A 27092-nucleotide genomic window follows, 5' to 3' on the forward strand; every position below is an offset into this window, starting at 1 on the left:
CAGCTCATATCTTATTTGAAAAAACCTTACTTGAAAGTGAAGACTTGAATTACTGATGATGTTTGCTGTCAGTGTTACTGCTTCAGGAAGAATGGTACAAAGTACCTGACACTGGAGTCATGGGGCAGGCTCCCATTAAGCAAAACCAAGTGAAACTAAACCAAACTCTCTGGCATCTTTATTCAACATGTATGGAAAATGTTCCCTGGAGTAGTAAGGCTGAAGAATATAATGTGGAACCAATTGGATCTGTGGGGGAGGAGGAGGGAGAATGTGGGTGTTGTGTCAGAAGACTGCTTTGGAGGCTCTTGTTTATTGGTGCCTGGTGGCATTCTGTCCAACAGAGCAGAGAAATCCTCCAGTACAGCTGTCAATTAATTCCTATACTCTGATGTTAAAATACAATTAATTGCAGCCCACGGGTCATAATTGAAAACCTGTTGGCTCGTTGGCAGTTTTCAGTGGAAGATTACAAAACAGCTATATATATGTGTATACATATATATATATATATAACAAGTTTATATATTCTTGCCCACCTCAGGATAAAGGATATGTTGTGTGCAGTTAAGCAGGCCAGTGTGATCAAATCAGGTAGCAGCTTTGTTACCTATGTAAGTAAGAGACAAGCTTTAGTACCTAGATAAGTAAGAGACAAGCAGCACAGGGTTACTGCTTCTGAACAAAGCAGCAGCTGTACCTGTCATTCTGTGCTGGAGATCTACAGATGTAACTGTGCATAAACACGCCAATATTTTCAAACAGCTGTCAAATTTTCAAGATAAATATATGTTCTGGGCACCTGACTTTCAGCATACTAAGCTGCTGTCATTCTAACCAAATTTGCAAGGAGTTGCATTTTCTCAATAATAAATCCCATGAAAATGTAATAATGATTATCCTCTAAGAATGTGGAATTGTTCAATTTGCAGCTATCATTAATTTTATTTCTCTTTTACATGGCAAGGGGGGATGTGTGTGTATAAATGAACACATAAATGCAAAGAAATGGGGTGGCCTCTCTCAGTGGTTACTGACAACACTGCAAAGATGGGCTACAGCAAGAAGTGTGGCTACACAGTGTGGCTGGATCTGATCTAGGCTCCTTTCCTTCTCCCATCCATACGCCTCTGTCCATCCCGTTTGGGTGTGTTCAGGTCTCTGGAGCTGTCTGTGGTTCTCCTGTGTTAGCGATTCAGTGAAAGGAGCTGTTTCACCGAGGCCGTGTCTGTGCTGGGGAATAAAACTGGCCAGGGACGGTTCCGGGAGCTGGCTCAGAGTGTGGGGTTGCGGGGGGGCAGAGCAGCGCGCAGTGCCCTGGGCTGGGAGCAGTGCCTCTCTCCTGGGAGCCTGTGAGGCTGCTGCAGGCCGGAGCAGTGTCGGGGAGGCTCCGGAGCAGCGCTGGCCCCGGGGCATTCGCGGTGCCAGAGTGGCCAGCGGGATGCGGCAGCGCCAGAGCCAGCGCAGGCACCGGGGAGCAGCGTGGCTGGAAGGACAGAGGGAGAGGGAAGGTGCGGCACTGCCAGGGAGCTCTGAAGGGATATCCTTTTGATGCGAGGGGGCTATTACGTTACTTAAGCTGACTTGTCTAGGTACCCTTAAGGTAACCTTATTTTGCAACCAGTAACTCAGCTGTGCTTCGGAGAGGGACTGTGTGCTGTGTCCCCCATAACTGCTCTTTCAATGTCTGATACAGGCCAGCTGAAATGCCTTACAAAGTGAAGTAAAACTGGAATATGAAAGTACATGCATGGCTTTTTAAAGAGGTTTTCTTTTCCTGGTTATTTCACTGGACTCATTTTATTTTCCTCCACCTTTCTGCAGTTCAGATGCTTCCTTAGTTAAAAGGAGTGGAGTGGCAGATGTACAGCAGGGCTGGTATTGTTGTTAAACTGGGCACCAGATACCTTCCACGTCATAGAGGATGAGCAAGGAAAACATGGCAGGAAACTGATTGGTTGTAGTTTGCCACTTTTTGATCACGCAGGAGTATGAGGCTTGTGATCTGTACACTGTAGTGAGTGACCTGATTTAGAGCTGTGAAGTCATGTGTCCCAAGTATATCCTCTATCTGACACGTCAGGAGCTTGCAAGCACAAGTACTTGATATCCATTTGCCAAAAAATGTAGATTAATTGCATTCATGCCTGTTGCCAAGGCTCCTGTCAGTAATGCTAACTCAGTGCAAAATTTGTTTTTCCATGATACATTAGCACAAAGAAAAACTTTTAAAGGTAGGGATGTCTAAATTGTCAGAATAAAACTGAAGGACTTTTTCTTAGCCAAAAAAAAACCCAAAAAAACCAAACCAAAGCCAACAAAGAAAACCAGCAACAAAAAGCGAAAGCATTTTGTTTCACATTCCACTCTGAGTTGTGGCATGACATTAAATTGCAGTTAGTTTATTTTTAGCAGGTTTCATTTGTTTATTTACTTAAATGTAATAGCTGAGCAACAAGAGCCTGTAAAAATATTTCTAATGAATGAGTAACATTGTAGTACAATAAAGGATAAGTAAACTACACAACTTCAAGTGCTAGTTACAGAAGACACTGGATTTTTATGTGCAGGTAGAAGAGTATAAAAGCTGGCTTATTGAAATTACTCAGTTTTCAAAATGACACTTGCAAGCAGAATAGGCCTAAATCTGTAATATTTTGTTTGAGAGTCATTATTTTTTAAAGGATCTAAATCCCTCTGTTAAGCTGAATTTAATTTATCAAATAAGTCATGTTACTATGTCTGCACAAGGGAATAAAGTTTATCAGTGAAATAAAACCACTGAAAATACACAGTGGTGGTGTTCTCTGCTAAGAAGGCGAATTCAGGCTTCTTGAATGTCTTCCAAAAACAGATGTAAATTCCACTGTAGCTTTTCAAACAGTGAATAATCCTGGTCTGTTATGTTTGGTGATGAATCATGCAAGGAGTTGCAGATGGTGAGGCGGGTGCAGCTGTGCAGATGCTGGAGGAACTGAGATAGGAGACTGGAGGACAAGGAGATGAAGGAGGTGATTTGAGGATGGGTTGATATGGGTGATAGAGGAGAGGGATAAGACAACTGAAAGAATATTGACAAGGACTGTAACCTGAGATTCGGGATAGGGAGTGAACTGGTGACTGAAAGGAAGTATTCTTGAGGAAGAAACATATTTTTTGTTGTTACTGATCTTGGAAGCAAAAATTGCAGTATCAGATACCAAAGCAACTGGACTTTTGTCCTGAGCCAAAACAATGAGTAGCCCAAGCTAGAAGTTTCATTTACAAGTGGAAAGAGAAAACTTCATGTCGCTTTTAAAGGAATACTGGCCTTAAGTAGGAGAGCTTTTGTAGGAAAAGGTACAGATGCACATTTGTGGGCTTCTTTTATTTCTATTTTTTGAGCAGGACACGTGTAATTAGATCAGTGTGGCAAAATCTGGGAATTTTTCAGATGGAGAAGTTTTATCTAAGTCAAAATCCAGTCAAAATTTAGTCCCACTAAAAATAGGAGGTTGCAAGGCCTAATCACTAAATCGCAGGTAAGAGACTCAAATGTAACTTTTCACAATCTTAATCAGAATGCTAAACACACCTTTCAAATTTTTGCATTAAGTGATTTATCTTTTTTTTTTTATTTATTTTTTTCCTCTCCTTTTAGATTGACAGTTTTGTTCCAAAACAATAGCTCTTTATTCAGGAAGAATGTTGCCATTAAGATGTCTGCAAGAATTAGAGGGTAATGCAGGCACATGTCCAGGTCAGTCTTGAAAGGGTTTTGCCCCAAAACTGAGAGCAATTTTCAGGATTGTTTTCTCACCTCGTCTGGTCTAGTTACCTGTCAGGTATATGCAGTATGGTCTACTGTCCTGTGCCCCCAGCCCAATAATTCTGAACCTGCAAATCTTCTCAAATTAGAAAGAGCAGTAATGGCTGCAAAAGCATTAAAGTTCTGTCATTTTCATGGAAGGTGGTGACTGGGAGGAAGAAAGGAAAACTCATTATTGACCCTGCTGAGGAAGTGATGCAATATGAATTCAGCAATTGTCTGTTCTCTTTGACCTGTCAGTTTCCAGCCAGCACAGGAGGACAAGCAAGCTCAGGTTGAAGCAGCCACAATATGTTTGTGGTGCTTTGGGGGTGCCATGTGCACAGGGGGAAATAGTAAACACCTGTGTGAATGGTAGTTCTCAAATCTGGGTATTGCCTCAGTGCTCCCAAACTTTTATGGTGCTATTTAAACTCACAAAACCATATGCAGCTGCAAAAATTTCATTGCCAGTCAATAAACTCAAAATTAATTGGCATCTGTCAAACATAATGAGTAGCCTTGAATGAGGTTGTATGCAGATAAAGTACTTATGTCATAGGAACAGTCCTTTGCTCTTCTCTTGAAGAATAAGCAAGGTTGAACTAATATAGGAAGGTTAAATATGCTCTGAAAAAAAAGATTGTCATTTTTTCTTATCCTTCTTTTATGACATTTCAGCTAAAGACAAGTATTTTTATTTATAACACAGCAAGGATTCTAATTTCTAAAGAATGTTACTGCTATATGTTATGTTATATATGATATATATTATGATAACATACTAAATAATATGTTATTATCAAGAATATATGCGACTTGGTATCACACATAAAGGTCTGCGGATGAAAAACAAAAGGGATTCCTATATCCTGTTCTGTAAGAACACATTTGAAGTTGTATGTACTTCCACATGAACCCTAAATATTGTTGAAATACCATCAGTTTCAGAAAGTGCATCCAAGTGTTTGATTTTAAATTAGTGGCAATTGGCTTTTTCATTTCATAAATATAGTATGTCTGAACTTTCACATTTGTAAGGAAGAGTTACTAGACAGTTATGCCTAAAGTTAAAAGGAATTGTTTTCCTTGACAAAACAGTCATGTATGTTATGTTTTTGTGGGTTTATTTGGTTTTGGGTGTTTTTATCAAACATGTGAGCGAGTAAATCTTCTGAGTGAGAGGTTTATGTAGCAGCACCATCAATATGACAAAAAATATGCCTTGCACTGCATCTGTGTGTATTAGATTATAATTTTAATTGACAATTTCAGTTGCACAGATGTCTTTAATTTGCTACCTTATGAAGTTTATTTTTACCATATGTAGTGAAAATGTATTCTGCAAGAGACTTAGCAAGGGGTTTATGTTTTATTTACTTCAGGAATTTATTATATTGGAGATAATAATTTAGGCACTGCTCTAAAATGCAATTTCTATCTGCCTGTTACCCTCAGATGTCTGTGTCCTTCAACAAATGAGGTGTCTGTAGAACATCAGGGTATAGTTAGAAAATTGTCGAGCACACGCTTTTCATAATCTGAGATGCAGTAATCACATGTATAAGGAAACAATTGCAGCATTCCAATTCAGTCTTAAAGATCTGGTTCCCAGTGAGCAGCATGTTGGGGCAAATGCGTGGGCTGTTTGTAAATGCTGTACGTGTTGTAATCAACTTTGACTTCACCACTCAAACTGACTGTTACGTATTAATTCTAGAAAAGAAAAAAAAAAAAACCACCTGACAATGGCTTAGGACATCTAATCTATGCCTGCAGTTCATAAGATGCTGGTTTTGTGGGATTTTTGGTTTGTTCCTTTTTCTTAATTCTCTTATTGCCAGCCATACCATGCAATCAGATATAGCCTCAATCTGAGCTCTGATCTCTGAAATTAAGGTGTCCCTAACTGTTAATCAATTCAAAATCATGGCTTATGTAATTAGCTGATCAGACGTTTATACAGTATTGCAAAACTTAGAAAAACCTGGCAACTTCCAAGTAAATGGGCAAGGAGTTTCTGGGACACACCAAATAAATTGGTAAAGAGTTTTTGGGTCACGTGAGGAAAGTAAAATAACTTTAAGTTCATCAACAAAGCAGTAAAAATAAAGCCAATACTCAGATGACACATTTGTGTGAATGTGACCTTGGCTCTTGGATCAAATAGCAAATATATGTATGTCATGTTTGAATGTGACCTCTCCTTGGTTCAAATATCAATCATAAATCAAACCCCAGCTTTTGATGTACATGCAGCAGGAGCAGCCACTTAGATGATGCACCAGATCTCCATTTCTCAGCAGTTGTGGTCTCCACATGTCAGTGTTCAGCATACACACCCAGCATGCTCTGTCAGCTTCATGGCCTGCCAGGTGTTGTCACAGAGGCTTTAGAATCTATAGAACTTTGAAGCACAAACTGTTGTGATTAGCACATGTAATCTTTTGAATCTTCCTCAAGCATGGAATAATTTGACTGGAATATAGCTGTGACTTGAAGAGAAACTGATATTGAAATGGATTGGATAAAGAGCAAAACTTGGGGACTCATTTGGGAGAGGAAAGGAAAAGGGGGAGTGTGTTGCAAGTGCAAAGTTGTAAATGTACCAGTGGAGTGGGGTTTTCATTAGAAGTTCTGGTGAGCTGTGAGCAGTATTGGTGGAACTGTAGTGAACCTGAAAGGCAGCACATGGCAGAGAGCACAGGCTACTCTATAACATAGAGGTTACTAAGATGATGCCATGGCTTAGTTTATTGTAGAAAATAAATACTTCTTGTTCATAGGTTCAAGTCCTTTTGAGTCTCTTGTTAATAAAATGTACTTTCTTCAGTGGTTATACCTCAAAAATACTGGATATTATGAGCTGCAATATGAATATTTGCTTTAAGTGCATTAGCAACTAATGTAATAAACTGAATAATCTTCCCTCATATTGCTTTACAAGCAGATTTTTAAAAAAACATATTAACAGTAGTATCTTGATTCTATAGATTAGGCAGATAGTTTGATTACAGAAATGGAAACAGACACCATTACAAACTGAGAAGTTTGTATCTGGACTATAAAAAGTTGAAGCAAGACAAAATACTTTTTTAACACAAAGTTTTTCACTTGAGTCTTTGGCAGTGCTTGCTTGGGCTTGGTACTGTCTAAATTTCAGACTGGGTTATAACATAATTAAAAAATACAAAAACCTAGGAACTCAAAATACTCAAAGCAACCAACAACCCAACCAAAAAAAAAAAAAAACCAAAAAAACCAACCAAAACAATGCAACAAAGACCCCTCCAAAAACACTTCTTGAAGAAAACAGTAAATTGAAGGAATACATTACAGGTTTTTCAATAACCCTGAGTATAGTATTATATAGTTTGTTAATTTGTTACTCTTGACTTATTCTGAAGGCCTGAGTAGACAGCCCTTTAAAGGATTCAGCAGATACAGATTTAAGAGATTTGAAAGCTTTACTTTGACATACAGCCATTTCTGACTTCAGTTTCAGTTCAGCATTCACTAGACAAAAAAGTTGTCTTCCTATTCCCAGTTACAGAAACCTCCAAAGCATTTACTTTTTGGATATGAAAACTCACATTTAGAGGAGAAAAAAAACAAACCAAGCAACCAAGAAATCTCAGTCATGCTGGCATTGTATGCAGACTTGAACCTATTTGAGCTTCAAGGCAGTTCAAACACCTCAGTCTCCACTCTTTACAATACAGGATTTTCCTTTTATCAGAAGGTCCTTGATGCAAATTTGAGTAATGCCATGTTTGATACATCCATTTGTGTGGAAGAAAACAAGCATGATTGCAGATAGGTGTAAACTTGAGGTGATAGACCTGTAAGTCTTGTCTTTGGAGCCTGGAGGCAAAGGTTGCAAAACCTTCCTGTCCTGTTGCTGATGAATCCAATCTGGCTCCTGCTGTCAAAGGGATTGCAGGGGCTCCTTTAAACACAGGCTTCAGATCTCACTGCGCCCATACCCAGGAGCTGCGGTCTTTCCTTACGTCTGCAGCTGAGCTGTGTGACACAGGCTGACTAGTCTAATGGTGGGGATGAAATATGGTGAAATCTATTTTCTTGTCTAATATGAAGTCAGTGGAAATATAAAGTATTCTGAACGGAGTTCCTAGTTACCAGGATCTTAAGGGGCTTGTTGAATTCAAAATTCTCCTTTAGAAAGCCACTTGATGCAAGGATGTTGCCTTTTTTCTTTACAAGCAGCTGAAGCCTTTCTTTGAGCTAGATTCTACTCTCAGCTTGAGCTTCTAGCATTGAAACTTTAATTTTATTTCTGTTATTTATTTATTGGAGCATGTTGCGTCACCTCAGAGTAAATGATCTTCAGGTATTACTGGATTTCAGTGGCAATTTTACTGCTGGAAGGTGAGTATCTATGGGATGTGCCCACAGCAGCCTGCATCCACAGCCTTGCCAAAAGATGGTAATACCCCTTAATCTAATAGAGGTGCTGTCTGATCTGTAAAGCAGTTTTCACCTCTCACAAGAGATGAAAGAGGCATTGGCTTTTTCACTTCAGGCAGTGCAAGAGCCTGGTTTGCAGACCCAGCCTGTCCACACAGCCACTGGATTCTGCAGAGGAGATTCAGGCTGCACATGCAGTTATATTGTGCCATGCAGCACGTGTATCTGTCTTCCCAGCTCTTATTTCTACTCTCTCCATTGAGCCAACACTAATATTTGTAAGGCTTTGCAGTGAACTGGATCAGGGAAGTGGTTGGATTAAAAAGTACCACGTTTTTAGTGTGTAATCATGGCTTCGAAGATCAGTCATGGCTCTGGAAATTCCACTGAGCTCCAGTCAACCCAAACATGTTAAGTGAGCTGTTTGACATTAGGTGAGATGAATTACCGCTCTTATTTCTGTTTGCTGAAAATTAATTTCCTCTTTGTAGTTTTTTCTCCGTTATTAATTGCATCTGTTGTGTGAAAGTGAGAGAGTATGATATTTCAAAGAAATAGTTTCATTATCTCCTGAATAACTTTGTTGCTGCCCTATTATCAGTTACTTTTTAAACAGTAATCTTGGCAAAACAAATTTTTAAAACTATTTAGTGTATTATAAATGTGTTACATAAATGAAAAAGCATTGGGGGAAATAGTGGATATATAGTCTTGAAGGTCTAGAAAGCAGCTGAATTGTTTAAAGCAGGAAGGTCAGTCACATTTAAAAGGGTTGAGGAGGGTTGAGTGGTCCTGTTTAGAGACACTGATCAGTAAAATACACTAGCCAATGTAATTTAAAATCCACTGTGACAGAAAACCCTGGATCCAAAGAAACACAGCTTCCTAGCTCAGCAAGTTCTCCTTGAGTTTCACTGAGCAATGTAAACCAACAAAACCCATTTCCATGTTGTTTTTGTCATTTTGTCTGGGCTTAACCCCAGGAGGCAACGAAGCTCCACTTGCTCACTCACCTGCCAGGGGCTGGGGAGAGAATTCAAATCAAGGTTGCATAGAATTTTTCCTTATGTGACTTTTAAGATCCTGACTTTGCAGCTTTGCTGTCAATTTTCAAAATTAGGGTATGTGAATTTTGAATTCTTTTCAAGGCAAGGATACCTGTAGGTTGCATAAGGTATCTTGGAGTACAGCTGAGTAAAGGGAAGAAAGATAACATTTTTCTGAATGGGTTTTTTTGGAGGGGGGATGTGCAACTGGCAGTCTTGATTAAAGGTAGCTTATGAAAATTTTTCTTCACGTGCATAGAAAAATGTTCCCTGACTTAAGTAATTAATACTTTTTAAAATAAAAAATAGTACAAGTATGTAAAGTTACAAACTATGAAATTTGAATCAATTGTCTTGTGATGAGAAAATACGCATCCTTTCCCAGGTGAAAGTCTGGGTGTCACACTGTAGGTACCAAATCCTGTTCTCCGTTCTTTTTTGTGTTGAATCAGGATATTGGAAATATTCTACAGCTTACATATTTAAGGCTCTTCCTATCCAGTGAAGTTTTCTAAAAATATCTATCGCAATCACGAGTTTACATGTGCTGTTTTCAGCCCCAGCATTCTCAAAATGACCTAGAGGTAATGACTGTTTTAACTTTAACCCTGGTATTTGCAAGCAAGCCCTTTACACGATCAATTTGTTTATGCAGTAAGATCAGACTTTGTTACTGCTTCCTAGAGACCTTTGCATCTCAGGGACCTGTTTCCTTACAGAGATTATCCCTGGTGTGGCAAATATTAAATGTGGAAGGGCTGGAGTTTCAGTATCCCTCCATCCCTTTCCAAAAATGAAGCAAGTAACTGATAGCTGCATGTAGAGGTGTTTTTCTTTAATAATCTGACTGATTTCTTTGGGACTGATTTCAGGTTTATAGGTAAGTTACTCAGTGGGTATTCACAGTGAGGTGGTGGGAAAGGACTTCTTGTGAAAATAGACATATTTCAGAGATAACAATATGTGAGAGAGTAAAACCTGTTTAACTTTAAAACCATAATTACATGAAATTATTTCCTTATTTTTCTATGTTCTATTCTCTTGTTTTCAATTTGTGTGTCTTGGTACTTGGGGATAAGAAAGGGGTTATGGAGGCTAAAGTATTGTATGAGAAACTGAGAAAATCCTCTGCCAATGTCTTCGTGGCACAGAACTTTTGTAAATACTTAGGAGACACAGATCTTTGAGTGGAATCCTCATGCTGCATCTACTACATCTACTGTTGTAACATGTACAGAGCTTTTTGTAAAGCAAAATTCTCTCTATTAAATGAGCTTCATACTCATTACCCTTTTTATTTTAGAAGCTTTTTTTCATTCAAGCAAGGATCAATGCATATTATACGAAACCTGCCAGTGAAAGCATATGCATGTGTAAACATGCACGGAACACAAGAGAAGCCAGAAGGCAGTTTACTGCATAAATACTAGGCATATTACTTGTAGATTTTCTGTGCTTATAAAAAAAATTAATTGTCACTATTGTGAATATTAGTATATTTTGAGTCTTCAGAAATTGTTATGTCGTTGCCATGCTTGCTTAAGTACCAGTTAATCATTGACAAGAGCGCTAATAATTAAACGGCTGTAATTTAATTGTGGTGTTCGAAAGTACAAAAGAGTATGTAATTTAATAGTTAAAACAAGAAGCACTCCATTTATGTTTCACTAGCTATTAGGTTGTTTTTACAGAAATGTTGCTAAAAAGGCTGCTGAATTTTACATATTGATTGTACGTGGAAAGGTATCGTGCAGTTTGGGCAATACCAAGCAGCTTTAGACATGTTCAGAGGTCAGCTCTCAAGCCTTTCCTTTGCTTTCCTGACAGATAATGCCTATTTTGGTTGAGGGTAGACTTCAGTGTTTGCTTAATCTTTTAAAAATATGTGTGCTGGATGAAGAAGTGGTACTTGGAGATATGTATATGTGATCCAGCAGGGAGCACTGGGTACAAGAAGCCTAGTGCCTACTGGAACCTCCCCAGCTATCCTGGGGCTGAGTGTCTGCAGAGGAATACAATCCTTCCGTGCTATGAACAACTGGTTTTGCCCAGGAGAGCTTCATGGAGAGCACACTGGTGAAGCAGTGTCAATCATATCCTCTGCTGTTCCTCTCTTCTTTTTGCTAATGGCTCCTTAGGGAGACAAATTGGTTAGTCTCCTTTGGGTTGCTGGAGGCTTCTCTATGCTTTTCCCCTATCACCAAATAGATATATCACACGGAGAGGAATTTAACTTTATTTTCACAAATTACATACAAGGGATTTCTCTTTTCTGAGTCTGTGTATGTTGTGGTTATTTCAGGGACTTGAGTAGATAATTAAGAGCAAACAGCACAGTTAGTTCCAGGTGTTACTGGGCTTACACCATGCTGTGTGTCCAACTCTCACCCACCAGCACAGTGGGTACAGTAATGTCCCTGTTGTCTGTAACTGGAAATCATAGATAAATTCCCATACTTACTCTCATACGTATTCCTGCCTGCTGCACTATGTGACATAGAAATTATTTTCCTCTTCTGGTTAAAACTATCCTGTTTAAAAGAAATCGGGCAAATAGATCTGTACTAACGGTATTTGTAGAATGAGATGGCAACTTAGTAATAGTGACAGCATCACCTTTATTTTTCCTGCTCAAGAAGAGTGAGTAGAATATTGATGTTTGTTATAAGTTTTGGTGGGAAGTGCATAATGCCTTCTGTAGAAACACTTGCCTCAGCAATGGAGAGAAAACTACCAAGATTGACCTTGTCATAACTTTCATTCATCTTGAAGTCTTTTGGGGAATTCTCCCCACCCTGTGCTCTTGATGATTCATGTTGCATAAAGCTTCCAGAGCAGTAGAATGTTGTATAATATTTCACTTTTGGATTAGAAATCCTGTGTTCAGTGTGCTGCAACTGGTTAAAATAATTTTTTTTAATTATCTGAATTTTTAAAAAATTATTCTTTCACCAGTAAAAAGAAGTTTAAGTGACTGCTCTACTTGATCAAAATGGTGGACACTGAAAACCAGCTCTATCCCCTTACTCCCTTGGAGGAGGAGGATATAGACAGCCCTTTATCTGGAGAGTTCCTACAAGATATGGAGAACATTCAAGACCTGTCCCAGTCTCTAGGTGATGATAGTTCTGGAGCTTTAAGTTTAACAGAATTCCAATCACTGGGAAACGGTCCAGGATCTGATGGATCAGTTATAACAGGTAAGAGTTTGGTTTAACATAAAACTTTCTCTTATAAATAGAATGGTAGAACTTAATAACTACTTGAATGCAATAGTTATTGTTTATGATGAAGTGACACTGGACATATATAAGTTTATTATGGCATGGTCTTAAAATAATTAAGGCTAAAGTTAATATATTAGACAAATGTCACTGAAGAATGACTGTAAACTTAAATAGCCTTTAGTCAGAGGCTCTGGGAGATCAGAATGGGAATCACTGCGGTGGTGTGGGACACTGTGGAGTTCTCAGTAAGGTTTTCCTGTTGAATCTGGGTGTTTTTAAGTCTTTTAGCAGGAGAGCCATTTGAAGTAGCTTGCTGTTAACCTTTTGGTTGGTTTGCATTATGCTTTGTTTTGTTTTGGGGGGTTTTTGTTTCAGATCAATTCTCTGCTTGTGATCCCTATTTCACCTTGGAATAATAGAACTGAGGCAGTTGAAATGAACAGTGTGGGTTTGAAGGCAATGGGGAGAGCTGCCTTCTGGCACTATGGACCCAAGGAATGTTTCTAGAACTATGATTTTGTTCCCTTTTGGTTGTAAACCTTCTCATGAGAGAGATGCCATGTACAGGAAAAGTTACGATGTGCTTTATATATGTGTGTGTTTGTTTATAACATGGTCCTTCAGAGGCAGGAGGCTTTACAATTATTTGAGTGTAGGTGTGCACAAGGCCTACAATAATTTAGATTAATTCTACTGTCACCTTCTCATAGAGTATTCTGCTCACTGCCAAATATACTGGTTTTGTGGTCAGAGAACATGGAAAATGTAAACTTCCAAGGCTCAAATTCCATAAAGCAAGTAAAATGAAGAAACACTTTAAAAAAATCCTGGGGTTTAGGCTGTTCTTGATGACTCTGATGCCTGTGGGCTTGGCAGCGCTGGCAATGGAGACTCTGAGTTCCGTGCCAAGGTTTTTTTCCAACATAATACTTGCTGACCTACATTCATGAGTGTTTCTTAATCTGTCTGTTAAAATAACACACCCATTAATTTGCTGAAGTCTTGTGGTGCAAGTTGCAAGATGGAAGATAAAAGGAATTCTGGCCTCAGAAAATATTTTCCTCAAAAAAAGCTGGAAATATTAATTGAAAGAATTAGGATTGGAACGTGTAGTTTTGTAATGTATTCATCTACTGGTGGCACATCTGGTGAGTTTATTTCATTGTGTGATCCAGAAATGCTTTGCCTATCAGAAGAAAAACACAAAATATCTGAGCAAAATAAAAATAAAAATGTCTGCTTCTAAAATAGCAGAAGCAGACATTTGTTACCTTCCTTTTAATATCTGTTCAGCCTTTCTACTGATGTGCAGGACTCATCCATCTGCTTTTCAGCCCTCAGTTTGGATTGCAATTTAAAATTATGAGTAGCTTTTCAAAGGTCAGGGGTCCTTATAATGTATCTGAAGTGGATCTGTGTGAGGTAGGAATGTGTCTCTTGTGGTACTGCCAACAAGAGATGCCCTGCTCATCCCTGCAGCACAAGAGATGGAAGATGCTAAACCAAGATGAGCTGTTCACAGCCTTTCTGCAAACAACAGTGGTGTGGTGTGTATTTATTGGGTCAATTATTACCCAAATAGTTCTTGTTGCCAGAGTCACTGCAGTAAGGCCTTTTCCTTCTTGACATCCCATGTCACATCAAAATTACCCTGTATTTTGTGTGTGTTTGCACTAGAAATATGAATTTTTTTTCAAAGACTTTTGGTTGAACTGTTAGTTCACTTAATGACTATTAACACAAGATTATTTTTTTAGAATAAGCTCATTTTTTGTGTGGTTGTTAGTATAGAAAACGGTATCAATCTTGATAGTATAGTATTTATGAAGTGTTCCTTTTCTTTTTTTAGACACACTTTCACCAGCATCCAGTCCTTCATCCATTAATTTTGCCACAGCTCCAGGTAGCATAGATGAATCACCCAGTGGAGCATTAAACATTGAATGTAGAATTTGTGGGGATAAAGCCTCAGGCTACCATTACGGAGTGCATGCTTGTGAAGGTTGTAAGGTACAGTCATCATTTTCTTCTTAAGAACCTAAATCATGTTACTTTTTTTATGGGGTAATATGAAGATAAACATTTGGTGCATAAATGTTTAATTACCATTCCTATCTGTGGTCTTTTTTCTGAGATAAATCATCCAGATATCATAACTCAGACCTTCATCAAGCAGGGGCAATTCACAGTGATAATTTTAATACTGTTGTTCTGCTTGTAGTTAGTGAAATACTAAAACAAAACACTAAATCGTGACAAAAAAAAAAAAAATATCAAAGCCTTCTTGCTCCACTAGCCATACTCCCACTAGCATTTTATTTGTGTTGGGAGTATGGCTAGGAGGGGTATGCCACATTACTGACAGCAGCAAATCCCAAATTTCTTACCTCCACCACATGCTGCCTGAATCCCTTAGTCTTGTACTTGTTGTAGTTTGGAGGCCAGGGCATGTCTGGCACAAATTACTCATCATTAATGCATAATTCTTGAGATTGTATGACCCATGAAGTATAAGATTCTTTTCTTTTTCCCCTAATGTTTCAGATTTCCATCTTTTTTCTACTAATGTAACAGGAGAGAAATAATAGTCTTTGTGTTATTGTTATTTAACAGTCTTTCATGCATCATGTCAGTATAACTATTTGAATGTAAATCTTATGGAATAATTTGGAATATCTATTAGAGATGGGGAACCAGTTCCTAGCCAGGTGTGTCCCACAGCCTAAATGACATGTTGCTCTGTGATGTGACACAAACTGTTGAGATGGCTCTGGATTTGCTGTCCCTGTGGTTGGGCAATGTGTGAGCAACCTTGCGTTGCAGACTGGAGACATCCTGGAAAGAGCACTTGAGGTAGAGGCTGTTCTACAATAAGCGGTAAAAGAGTAAAAAAAATACCTGTGTGATTGAAGCTTAGTAGTCAATATTCATTAATATTACATATTGTTTTTTTCAAACTTTTTATAGGGCTTTTTTAGAAGAACAATTCGTTTAAAACTCATCTATGATAAATGTGATCGCAACTGCAAAATTCAGAAAAAAAATCGTAATAAGTGCCAATACTGTCGTTTTCAAAAGTGCCTTTCAGTTGGAATGTCACATAATGGTAGGTAAGAGTGCCCTTAATTTGTTTGTTCCTACCCAGAGTCTGCTGCTGGAGGCAGGCACTTGGATAGCATTTTTACTCACACACATGAATTGAACCTCGGATTTTTTACAGGATAGGTTGCTGTGGGGGATGCTAGTTTCCCTGATGTGGTTGATACAGAGCTGCCAAACGTGCTGTTATGAACTTTACACAGTTTGCTACATCTCAGTTTGTCCATATGAATGTTCATTTATTTCCTTTCTTCAACCCAGAACTTTGGCTCCAGTACGCCCATTGAAACAAATTTCAATACTGGAAGAATTCTGATCAAGGGTTTTGTAGAAGAGTAGGAGGAGAACAATTGCTTTCATTGTGAAGGGGAGTGATTTATGATAGAAATTTGAGGAAAGTAGCCTTTGTTATTTTTCAGGTTACAGTGCAACAGCTCTTGAGCAGATGATTCAGAAAGTGGGGAGGGAGGGCAAAGGTCTATGCTGACTGTGCAACAGGAATCTGGTAGGTTATTTGTTAAACAGATTGGTTAAAAATTCAGAGCATTTAGATATCCAGTTTAAAAGTTATGTTGTTGTTTGTGCTAGTGATTTAAGAGAAGGGTGGCAAGCTTGTGGCTTACAGACCAATTTCAGCCCACAAGGCAGTTCTCTGAGCAGGACGTAGCTTGCTGAGCAACACCGGTAAAGAGGGACAGGCCAAGCCATGAGAAAGCACATCTCACCTGGCCAGATGACAATAGTTTTCCCTGCTTGGCTCTGATATTGCCCAGGCTGAACCTGGGGGCAGGTGCAATGTGAAAGTAAGCAAAAATGCTGGGGTAGGTGAAAAACTGTGAGTTTAGGAGACAGATTTCCTAAGGAAATGATGCAGTCGGGATAGGTGGAATGGGAACATGAATGGGGAAACTGCTTGTGACATTGTAGTCTAGAGTCCCAACAGGAGGCATTGTGAGAGTTTTCTTCCTGGTTCTGCAGAAGCCTGGCTCTCCTGCAATGAGCCTTGACTGAGATTGAGGTGCATTGGAAGAGGTTTGGTAGTCTCTGCAAGACTGGGGATAACAATCCTCAAAAAATATGCTGGACAACAAAGTGACATCTCGGGTCACTTGGTTGTCCAGCTCAGTCGGCTGGGAGCCATGCTGCCTGGCAGGAACTGACATCCATGTGAACCTGTTTCATCCTACTTAAAAACACTGTGGCCACCTGTGCTCCAGTTGAAGGGAATAGCCACAGTTTTATTGCAGCAAACGTGGGAGGCAGCAGGGGAAAGGGATGATTGCTAATTTGCTAGTAATACTTCTCAGGAAAAGCGCTACGACTAAATTTACACCCATGATCTTAAAACTGTAAGTTTTAGTTTAGAGCAGGTGTTCTTCCACTATTTTCACAGGTTGGTGTGCCCACTCACCCTTATGGGGAAGGAAGCACCTAAGCCAGATTCCAAACAGGCTTTCCTTGTTGGACTTCCATTGAAGTCCACAGCTGTATTTCAGGTCATGCCTAGAGTCACCTCCTTATGTCATGAGAAGACCCCTGGACACGTTGAAGGGCTGATGGTGTTCATGCCTTGAATTGCTCAGTGTAGGCAGTGAGGTCCTGTCCTTACTGGTTGGATGCTGAAATGTGGCACAAGCAACTCATTGTATGAACCATCTCAAACCCTGGCACACCTCCCAAGGGTAAAATGGGCTGGCTTAGCTTGAAACAAACTGAAGAAGGATTTGGATGTGCCCATGAATGGTAGCACCACTTGCTCAAAAACCAGGAGACCTCCATACCCAGAGGTGTTTCAGACTTGCATCCTCTGCCTCTCAGAAGAATATCCCAATGACCAGGTTGGGTATTCAGGCTGTTCTCCTCTCCAGTCTTGAAGGGCTAGTGTGTTGAGAAAGCAGTATAGCATGTTGTGGGTAGAGGAGATTTTGTTGCCTGTAGCCTTTGAGCTGTAAGTGCAGGTCTTTGGGCTGGGGTTCCCGCTGGCACTACAGATGTGTTGAATGAAGAACTGGATGCCCCTGCAGGTTCTGAGCCAGCAGTGCAATTCAGGCCTGACTGTTGCAGCTCTCCAGCTTGTGGGTGTGCTTTCTGCCAAGTTCCTGTCATGAGTTTACCTAGTGTTTTAAGAGCTCCCAAGGTGGACTTTGAGTTTTGCACTGGGAACTGTAGAATTCAGCAAGGTGAAAACAAAATTCAAGTATATTTAGGTACTATAAAAGGGAAAAGGAATGTGTTCTAGCCCACTGCAGATAGCACTTTGTGTTCTGAAACACCTGATTTCCTTCAGTTTAGCATATTAGTCACTGACTGTGTTGGGAAGGGGCCAATGTCTTCACCTCTACATCAGTTTTTCTAGACAGAAAAATCTTACTGCTCTGATCAGCAATGGTAAAAGGCTTAAGTTCTCGTATAACTTGTGTTTGTTTCACAATTATGTCTTCCCACCAGCAATACGTTTCGGACGAATGCCAAGGTCTGAGAAGGCCAAGCTCAAAGCAGAAATTCTAACAGGTGAAAATTATGTAGAAGATTCAGAAATGGCAGATCTCAAATCACTTGCCAAAAGAATTCATGATGCCTACCTGAAAAACTTCAATATGAACAAGGTTAAAGCCAGAATCATCCTTGCGGGAAAAGCCAATAACAATCCAGTAAGTACTTTTTTTGTTAATTTAAAATAAAACTGACAGGTATGTAAGATGATTGTAATACTTTGGTAGACACTTTAGCAAATCTTTAGAAAATAAATATCATTATAATACAGATGTGAAATATTCAAAATAAATATCTGTAGTAAATATGGTTGCTTTTAACCATATTTAAACACTATCAGAATAGTAAGAAGGTTTAGGAAAATCAGATGATTACCTTGTAAATGGAAACTCATAACCCTAGAATGTTGTCCTTAATCAAAAATGAAGTGATATCTGAATATGAATACCTCTTGATATGGGGAGAATGGTTCCAAATTATTTTCCTATTATGACAGTGAAAAAAATGAATTTTTCTCTCACAAATGCCAGGATAAGTACTATTAGCTTGTAGGGTGTACAAGTGCTCTGCTTGACTTTTCCTTTAATCAGAATAATATTTATAGCAGGAGGGGAAAGAAAACTTGAGTTTGTAATTTTTTGTTTACAGTGTTGGCCATTTCCTCACCCAGCCTTCCTGGTCTTTTCTGTAGGGTTCCTTTGAAAGGCAGAAGCAAGCAAGGTTTTGAAGACACATTTACTGTAGAAGTTATTTTTCTTTCAGGGTAATTTAGCCTAGGTCTACCTAATTTGACTGCTTTTTGTTTAGCAGAACATGGGAGAGTGTAATCGATGTAAGGACTCACTTTTTTCATTTTTTTGTATATTTATTTAAGCTCCACTGTGATTTTTGTAACTTTTATGGAGAAGTATCTTATTTTATCAGCAACTTCAGTTTCAGTAAAAATTTGCAGGGAAGAAACTTTACATATGCCATAATGAAAACCATGTAAGTGTGGGGATGAGTGTTATCAAAATTGTAAGCAAGCTGCCTTCTGTATTATGGAATTTGGCATATAATAGTCTAGTCGAGTCTAGCCTACAGCTTTCTGCATTAGAAGAGAGACACATGAATTATCCCAGTCTTTTTCATTGCACTGAAGAGGTATGTAAAATGTGGCACAGGCTTAAACATTTTAAGGGTACAAACTGATGTGAGCCTACAAGTAAACACCACCTTTAACTTCTCAGTGAGTGGGCTTCTGCAGAAAATCAATTTTGTGCTTGTTACCCTGTGTCAGAACTATAAGCCACAACACGTCAGACATGCAGGGATGGATCATAGAGCATTTAATCACAGTTCTTGTATTTGAATGTGTGTGGCCACAGCCATGGGACTAACCAGCCAGCAGGGACCAGCACACGTGTGCCCGGGTGAATATGCACATAAAAATTAATGAAGAATCAGCCCTAGGATGTTGCAAACACCTTGCTATCAATTTTTTCCATATGCAGGGAAGAGCAAAGGGGTTTTAGGCTATTTCATCATCTCTTAAGTAAACAAACATTTTCATTTTATTTTGACTTTTCAGCAGAAAAACATATTTTAAAAGAAGGGGTTTTTTGATTGGGTAATTAGCAACCCACCTGTTTCAGAACTGTGTATTAACAGCTAATTTCAGTGAATCCTAATTTTTGGCACCACTACAATTAATTTCAGAATGAATGAGCATTTTTCATGATGACATGGTGTCATTTTTTAATGTAGCTCCCAAGTCCTTAGCCATACCTCTTTTTTGCATACTGAAATGATGTTAAATTTTAAAAAAGTATATAAGATCGTGTACATATTTTAAAGGTTTAGAGATGTGTTGTGTTTCATGTTTTGTTACTTTCCACTCATATCCACCTTCCCATGGAAAGTTCTGCTCTGTGTAACTGTGTTGGAATGAAATGGAATGTGTGGTACCCATAAACATTTTAAAATGGAAAACCATAGGAACCTGACCTGTTGGACAGTTCCTCATTTCCGAAGTCGACAAGTGAATTCTATGAGTTCCTGACAGAACACTACGTGTTCCCCATGAGCTTAGCAAAGCAGCACAAGGAAGGTGCTTGGTGTGTATGGAAATAAGTTTCTGTTCAAAGTCAGTTGCTGTGAGTTTGCTAGGCTGGGAAGCACTGGTGTTTGTTGTTTTTCTTTAGTGGATTGTGCTTCATTTAATTGTTGCCCTGCAGATATGTATCAAAATATTTTTGAGTTCTGGTTGTTTGTAAGAAAGTCTGAATGCTGCTTTTGATAAAGATGTTTTAAGAGAGTGGCTTATCTGCTTGTAAAGCATGTACCTTTCAGAACAAATGGGATTATGGAAAAGACCAAATTTTGTGCTTGGCATTCTGGTGGGATTCTCTGTTTAGAGATGACTCAGCACCAACTGCAGTTAGAAAGTTGGAACAACTGGGACATTGTCTATGAGAATCTGATAATAAAACACAAGCGCAGGGTTCACATTCTTATGCAAATATGGTACTTCTTATTGAAATTACTGTCTGTATTCCCCCTAGGGTACTTCAGGAAAGCATCATGATGTGCATCAAGTGGAGTTAGTTTAGGAATCAATAGGAGTGTAGGCAGAATAACCTGGACCTCTGGAGAAGATAACAAAAGTCTTTTGTGAACCCTCTGGGACTGGCTCTGAGGTGGATTTGTGCATCCCAAGCAGAGGAGTGCTGGAGCTTTGCTGTAACTATTAGATAAAACTAAAGATAAGCTATACATCTTTACATTTGACTATTTGCATTGCTGTTTGCAGAGCAGGCTTGTTAGGTATTGCAGTTTCTCATACACTGTTTGTCCTGATGAGAAGTATAAAAGAAGTCAGGGTTTATTGGTAGTTGAGGACTGATTAGCAAGGAGGTTAAAGTTTAGCAAAATTCTTATTTTTTAGGAAGAGAACAATTGATAACCATTATTTAGTGACTGAACTAGTGGGTTTTTTTCTCTGTAGCCATTTGTTATACATGATATGGATACCTTATGTATGGCAGAGAAGACCTTGGTGGCAAAACTGGTAGCCAATGGGATCCAGAACAAGGAAGCAGAAGTTCGGATTTTCCACTGCTGCCAGTGTACATCTGTGGAGACTGTCACAGAACTCACGGAGTTTGCTAAATCCATCCCTGGCTTCTCCAGCCTGGACTTGAACGATCAGGTGACACTACTGAAGTACGGGGTGTACGAAGCCATATTTGCCATGTTGGCCTCTGTGATGAACAAGGACGGGATGCTGGTGGCTTATGGGAATGGCTTTATAACCCGGGAGTTCCTGAAAAGCCTGAGAAAGCCATTCTGTGATATAATGGAGCCAAAATTTGATTTTGCAATGAAATTCAATGCACTGGATTTGGATGATAGCGATATATCCCTTTTTGTTGCTGCCATTATTTGCTGTGGAGGTAAGAATTACCCGTTTGTTCTCTAAGGTAGTAAATTTTAATATTTCCCTCTCGTGAATTAAAAATTTTAATGGAAAAGCTTCTATCCTCTGGAAGATTCAGTTCTGCCACTAAATACACTTTGAGGAATCATTATAAAATTATGACATATATTCTTTTGCTTGTTTTGAGAACAGATCGTCCTGGTCTTGTAAATGTAGGACACATTGAAAAAATGCAGGAGAGCATTGTGCATGTACTGAAACTTCACTTGCAAAACAACCATCCTGATGACACCTTCCTCTTCCCAAAACTTCTCCAAAAAATGGCTGACCTCCGACAGCTGGTCACAGAGCATGCTCAGCTTGTTCAGATAATCAAGAAGACTGAATCTGATGCACATTTACACCCTTTACTACAAGAAATCTACAGGGATATGTATTGAGGACTTTTAGTATTTTTTCCACAATATTTAAAGACAGAGAAATACAGATGGGAGCAAAACTACTTGTACAGTTACGGGCTGTTCACTCAGCCCAGAGCAGGAAAAATCTAAAACTGGGGAACTGGAGTGTTGCACTTCTTTTGGTTTGGGATCTTTTGTCTTCTTTTGAAAAAGTGTTGCAGAAAAATACTGGTCAGAATGCTCAATGAAGTGTCTTAAAATGGTTCTTTTATTTGGAAATTTGAAGATTGGTAAGGAATACATATTTGTATAATAAATCAGAATGTTAAGTAACAGAAATGAACAAAATTGTATTTCCTCTTGGCTTAGTCATTTTAGTATTAATATAACAAATTCAGCACCTTCCTTCCAGGTATCTGCACAATCAGAAAGACAATGCACTTTTGCCTAATGGTAACTACTGAGAACTAGCTAACACTTTTTCTTAAAGCATTCAGTCTAGGTGTAGCAAATGGCTGGATATTACTGTCCTTACACTTCTGAAAATTTGGAAAGATCTTTGATCCATTGCTGCTTTAATTCCATGAAATTATGTACGGCTTCATTTAGTGTTACGTTGGTATACTTAGGGTTAGCATGTTTAAAAGATGGTTCTCTTATGAAATTAAACAAAATCCAAAGAGTTATCTAAAACATAGCGGAGATGGTCCAACAGGTGTGTCTTGAAGAGTAAACATGATAAACTGATGGGACATTTTTGTTTCAAAAGTCTGTTAAGGAAATGTGAAAATATCACTGATGAAAAAGATATCGTATACCCTGTATTTTTGTAGAACTTGTAATAGCTCAGGATACAGTTTTGACATAAAAATACTATTTTGAATTAGCAAGTTTTGGAGAGACTGAAAAAGCTGATCCTACCCTAGGAAAAAAAAAAAAAAAAAAGAATTTTAACTTTCCAGCAATGATACTGCACTTTGCTGCAGTGACAGATAATTCCAAAAGAATAATTGGATAGAAAAGGCACTGGCTTCCTCTAAATGTCTTGGCAGTATAGTTGTTTGGACCTGTTTGCTTTCCTGATAAATACACTGCTTCAATTTTTTACCCCCTTGGATATATTCCTTCTTTGGCTTCATGCATAGAAGTATTTGGTATTTGTTATCACCAGATTTTGTCCTTGTGGATGAGGTGACACTAATACCAAGAACAGTGTTTGTAGGTGTCATAGAATGGAAGGCAGCACAGCTAAGAGTAAGTTTATCGTGTTCCTAGGAGTAAACTTATTTTTACAACAGCACTTGCTGTACTCCTGCTGCAAAAGAAGCCACAATGGAATGGCTTCCTGACTTTGCTGCTTTTCTCAGAGAGCTGCCCAGAAGCTCCAGCTGCATGCAAGGCACTCTGCTGTTTCTCTTTTGTTTCTTTGATGCTGTAGCTTCACACTATTACCTCCTAATTTTACTTTCTGTTTCACAACAAGGAGGTTTCAGGAGCAATCCCAGCATTTTACAGTTAAACTTGCAGTGGCGCAGGAGGACACTTTGTACTTGTGTTATTGTAGTACATTTGAAGATACCAGAATCTTCACTGCAAGGATTGAGTGATGAAGTGAGAACACCACGCTGTCATTTCTATTTCAGTGGCAATGCTTGTTTCTATCCAGGCCCACAGGCACAGCTGGACACTGGAAACATTACAGATTTAAAGGTAACTTGGGGTTTATCTGGGCAATGATTGTGGGGGAAGTTATAGATAACTATATATATTTAGTGTAAAATATTGAAGCACAGGCCTCAGATTTGGTGAGCATCTAGGGCAGAATAGAAACAGTAGCTGCGTGTGCACAAAACTTCCTCTCCTTCCCTGTTGCCAGCAGGAAGAACACTCAAACACTCGGAGAGGAATGTTGGTCTTGCCAGGAACCCTCAGATGAGAAATGGGCTGCCTTTTGTGTCCCAGAGCAGCACACAGTGTGCCCTCAGAAACAGAGGATTTTAGGAATGCTGCTGCTTTATTCTTCCAGCCAACCCTGTTTCACTGAGGAGCTGTGGGGTTTAGGCCAGGGAAATAATTGATTTGCAATATTGCTGATACAGGAAATTGTCAAAATATCAGCCATTGTGGGTTGGTGTTCTGAAACTGTAGGAGCCAACTGTTAGTTTATCTTCTAAAAAAACTCATAACTTGAATTTTTTTTTCCCCACAAAGGTCAGATTTTTTGCAAAGGACAAATTTCAAAATTTGTATTCCATAGACTAGGTGTACTGTAGGTTCTCAGGAAAAATCAGACACAGTCAGTGTGCGTAACTATTTTTCCAGCTCTTGTTCTCAAAAGTGTCTAAAACACTTTAGTAGCACTTAAAAGCATGGAATATTAATAATAATATTAATTAATTAAATTAATAATATTAATTAAATTCTCAGCAAAGCTATGAATAATTGCAAATAGAGAAACTCAGTGAAAGACATCATATTTAACTGTTTTAGCTAGGTTGAAAACTAGCAAGAAATTTTTTACTACTTCCTTGGACATTAAAGCTTTTATTTCTGTTTTACATTAAATTGCAGACCCTTAATGAGAAAAAAAAAAAGAAAAAGAAAAAAAGAGAACACATCTCTGAATTACAGAATTATGAACAAGATCTTAACACAGCCTAAAATTCTGGATGGATTCCACTGCCCACACTGCTGTCCCGTGCACATTCCCACAGTCGCTTCAAAGAGTGGCACAGGGCAGACAGTTCCCTTCCCAAGAATTAATGGGCAAAAGAATTTCTCATTTCTACATTATGCTTTTAAGGAATTACATTTGCTCCTTCAGGACATGACTACAGCAGGTTTTGGCCAAGGAGATTTTAAAGTTACTCAGTTTATGCCCCCCTCTTTTTTTTTTTAAATTTGGAATCCAAACTAGTCTCAGATCTGTTTCTGATTGATTACTTCAGCATCTCCCCTGTGTGCAGATAAATGAATAATTTAAAATATACTATATATGGAGGGAAGCAAAGTGATCAGATTTTAGGATTAAAAGGTATTAAAGATTTACTAGCACATCAGGTACAGTTTGGATCTGATTCTTGCCCACATAACTCATTTTAATGTCATAGCATGGAAAAACTCTGGTTAGCAACCAGACACACAAACAGCTTAAGGCAAGAGACAGCAGATGGATGGAGAAATATCCTGGGAAACAATGGTATGACTTGCTTAAGTTTTCAACAAACCTACAAATTACTCATTTTTTAGCATTGTTTAGGGGGGAAATATTTATTTATTTATTTATCCTGGTGCCCTAGGCACTTTTTGTCAGAGGAGAAGGAGGGGAGAAAAGGAAGGTTTTGTGCAAAGTGTTAGGGAAATCTGAGGTTCATTCTTCTCTCCTCAAATATTTCCTTTAAAGCTGCTGTTTAAAAAGTTAGTTACTTTGTACCTTTCAAAATTTCCGATCCCACTTTTGCTTTAAACACCAACTGACAACTAATAGGAAAGTTTCCACATACAGAAACAACATTTTATGTTGCATTTAGAGAAACCATATTTTGTGTTAACTGCCATTTCCATGTGCCTTTGTGCTCTGGTTCCAGCAGCTGCTGCAGAGCTGAAGTGCTGCCAGAGAGCAGAGTTCTGCATTATTCCTGCCCTGTGCAGATCTCGGAAATACCAGCAGTTGCACTAAGCCCGTTCTCATGAGAGAGCTGGCACAAGGCTGCACATCAAAGAGCTTATAATAAGCATCTAAACATTTGTTTGTTTATTCAAACTGCTGAAACTTGGGGAGATTTATTCATCACGAGAGCTGGGTCACATACAATTGAGTTTGAATTTCCTCATTTCTGACAGAAAGCCTGGACAAACTTGGGCCGCATCTGAGGCAGAGCAGCTGGGGGATATCCTGCTGTGGCTGCAGAGGAATAGTTTTAGTCTCTCCTTAAAAGCTCCCTGTGACTTAACTGAAAATCTGCAACTGCATTTGACAAATGCATTTGCAGCTGTCATGGTACTGCTTAAGCATAAGGTCTGCAAATAATGGTCCTTCTCAGAAACCCCTTGTCCTTTAGGAAGTGTTGGAATGTAAGGTGGAGCGTGGTATCTGTGCTTGCTTATGTCCCAAGTGCTTTCCTGATAATCAGTTGCAGATAATTTTTGTATTTAGGTTTAATCAGCTTTATTATCTTTCTTTTACTGGAGATTTAAATTATATGTGGGTTTGATCTAAGACTGTTGATATTGTTATGTGTTGTGGGATTTTTTTAATTTAATGTAATAACAGTTCTTCATGTTTCAATTTATAAAATACAAGAATATAAATGCAAGGTATAAACTTTCACTAAATTAATTACAGAGGTGCTTAAAGAAAAATGTGTAAATTATTTAAGTATTTGTATCATACTTTATCTTGTTAACCCTTTGTACAGTGAAGAAGTGTTTCCTTTTATGGGCTAAGGATGAAGGGGCTGATGTCAAAGACAATTTATTATTTATTCCTGTCTGGTCTTTGTTGCTGTATCATTTGTTAAGAACTATCACTGATAACCAAAGTTATCAGTGTTTGGTGTTGATGATTATAACAAAACTTTAAAATATATTTTCACATAGAACACAGACTTCCTTTTATTTAATTTTAATAAAAGCAAGTCTAGTTGAGGAATAGCTGCAATCCCAAAGTCGATTTTTAAACTCAAATTCACCAATAGGAAAAACAGTGTGTAGAACTGAGTTCATCTTTGTTTTGCAGCATGGTAGCTCATTTTCCTTTGAAAAGAGCTAAAAAGAAGCTACATTTGGTTTGTACACTGATGCTGGTGTTTTCTGCAGAAACTGACTTGTGGCTGGGAATAATAACATGTACTCAGGATTATTCCCTGCCAACTGCCCTGAGGGTGACCTGCTGCTTTTAGAGATGTATTTCAAATATGATTTGGCAGGGCAAAACAAAATGTTGAGATGGCATTATTGCCTTCCCTACAGGAGGGATTTTAAATAGAATTCAGAGTCTGCTCATAGGGATTCTGTGTCTGGTGCATGCAGGTTTGACAGTCTGTGCCTACAGCATCCTTCTAAGGAAATCTGATATAGGGGGAAAAGTACCTTTCAAAGGTATCTACCTTTTATTTTGCTGTGTTAATCACCAAACACAGTAGGTATCACAAGCACAATCTCTTACAAATGTTCTAGCTATCATTTGTACTT

The 27092-nt window shown here is 38.6% G+C and overlaps 1 protein-coding gene across 3 annotated transcripts in view; it reads left to right on the forward strand.

Annotated features, from left to right (window-relative positions):
• Positions 1 to 26500, forward strand: part of PPARA (peroxisome proliferator activated receptor alpha) — a 32165-nt gene extending 5665 nt beyond the window's left edge. For 2 of the 3 annotated variants that reach the window (XM_021529928.4, XM_031503667.3), the window contains 6 exons: positions 12217 to 12461; positions 14338 to 14498; positions 15456 to 15594; positions 18036 to 18238; positions 21067 to 21514; positions 21691 to 26500. In XM_021529928.4, coding sequence (XP_021385603.1) covers positions 12254 to 12461; positions 14338 to 14498; positions 15456 to 15594; positions 18036 to 18238; positions 21067 to 21514; positions 21691 to 21938 — 1407 coding nt within the window. In that variant the 5' untranslated portion in view covers positions 12217 to 12253 and the 3' untranslated portion in view covers positions 21939 to 26500. Of the gene's footprint in view, positions 10142 to 12216; positions 12462 to 14337; positions 14499 to 15455; positions 15595 to 18035; positions 18239 to 21066; positions 21515 to 21690 lie in introns of all 3 variants that reach the window. The other variant, XM_021529930.4, reaches the window with a different exon arrangement.
• The last annotated feature ends 592 nt before the right edge of the window (positions 26501 to 27092 follow it).

The sequence above is a fragment of the Lonchura striata genome, chromosome 1A (assembly GCF_050655825.1).
Source record: "Lonchura striata isolate lonStrDom1 chromosome 1A, ASM5065582v1, whole genome shotgun sequence".
NCBI classification, from domain to species: domain Eukaryota; kingdom Metazoa; phylum Chordata; class Aves; order Passeriformes; family Estrildidae; genus Lonchura; species Lonchura striata.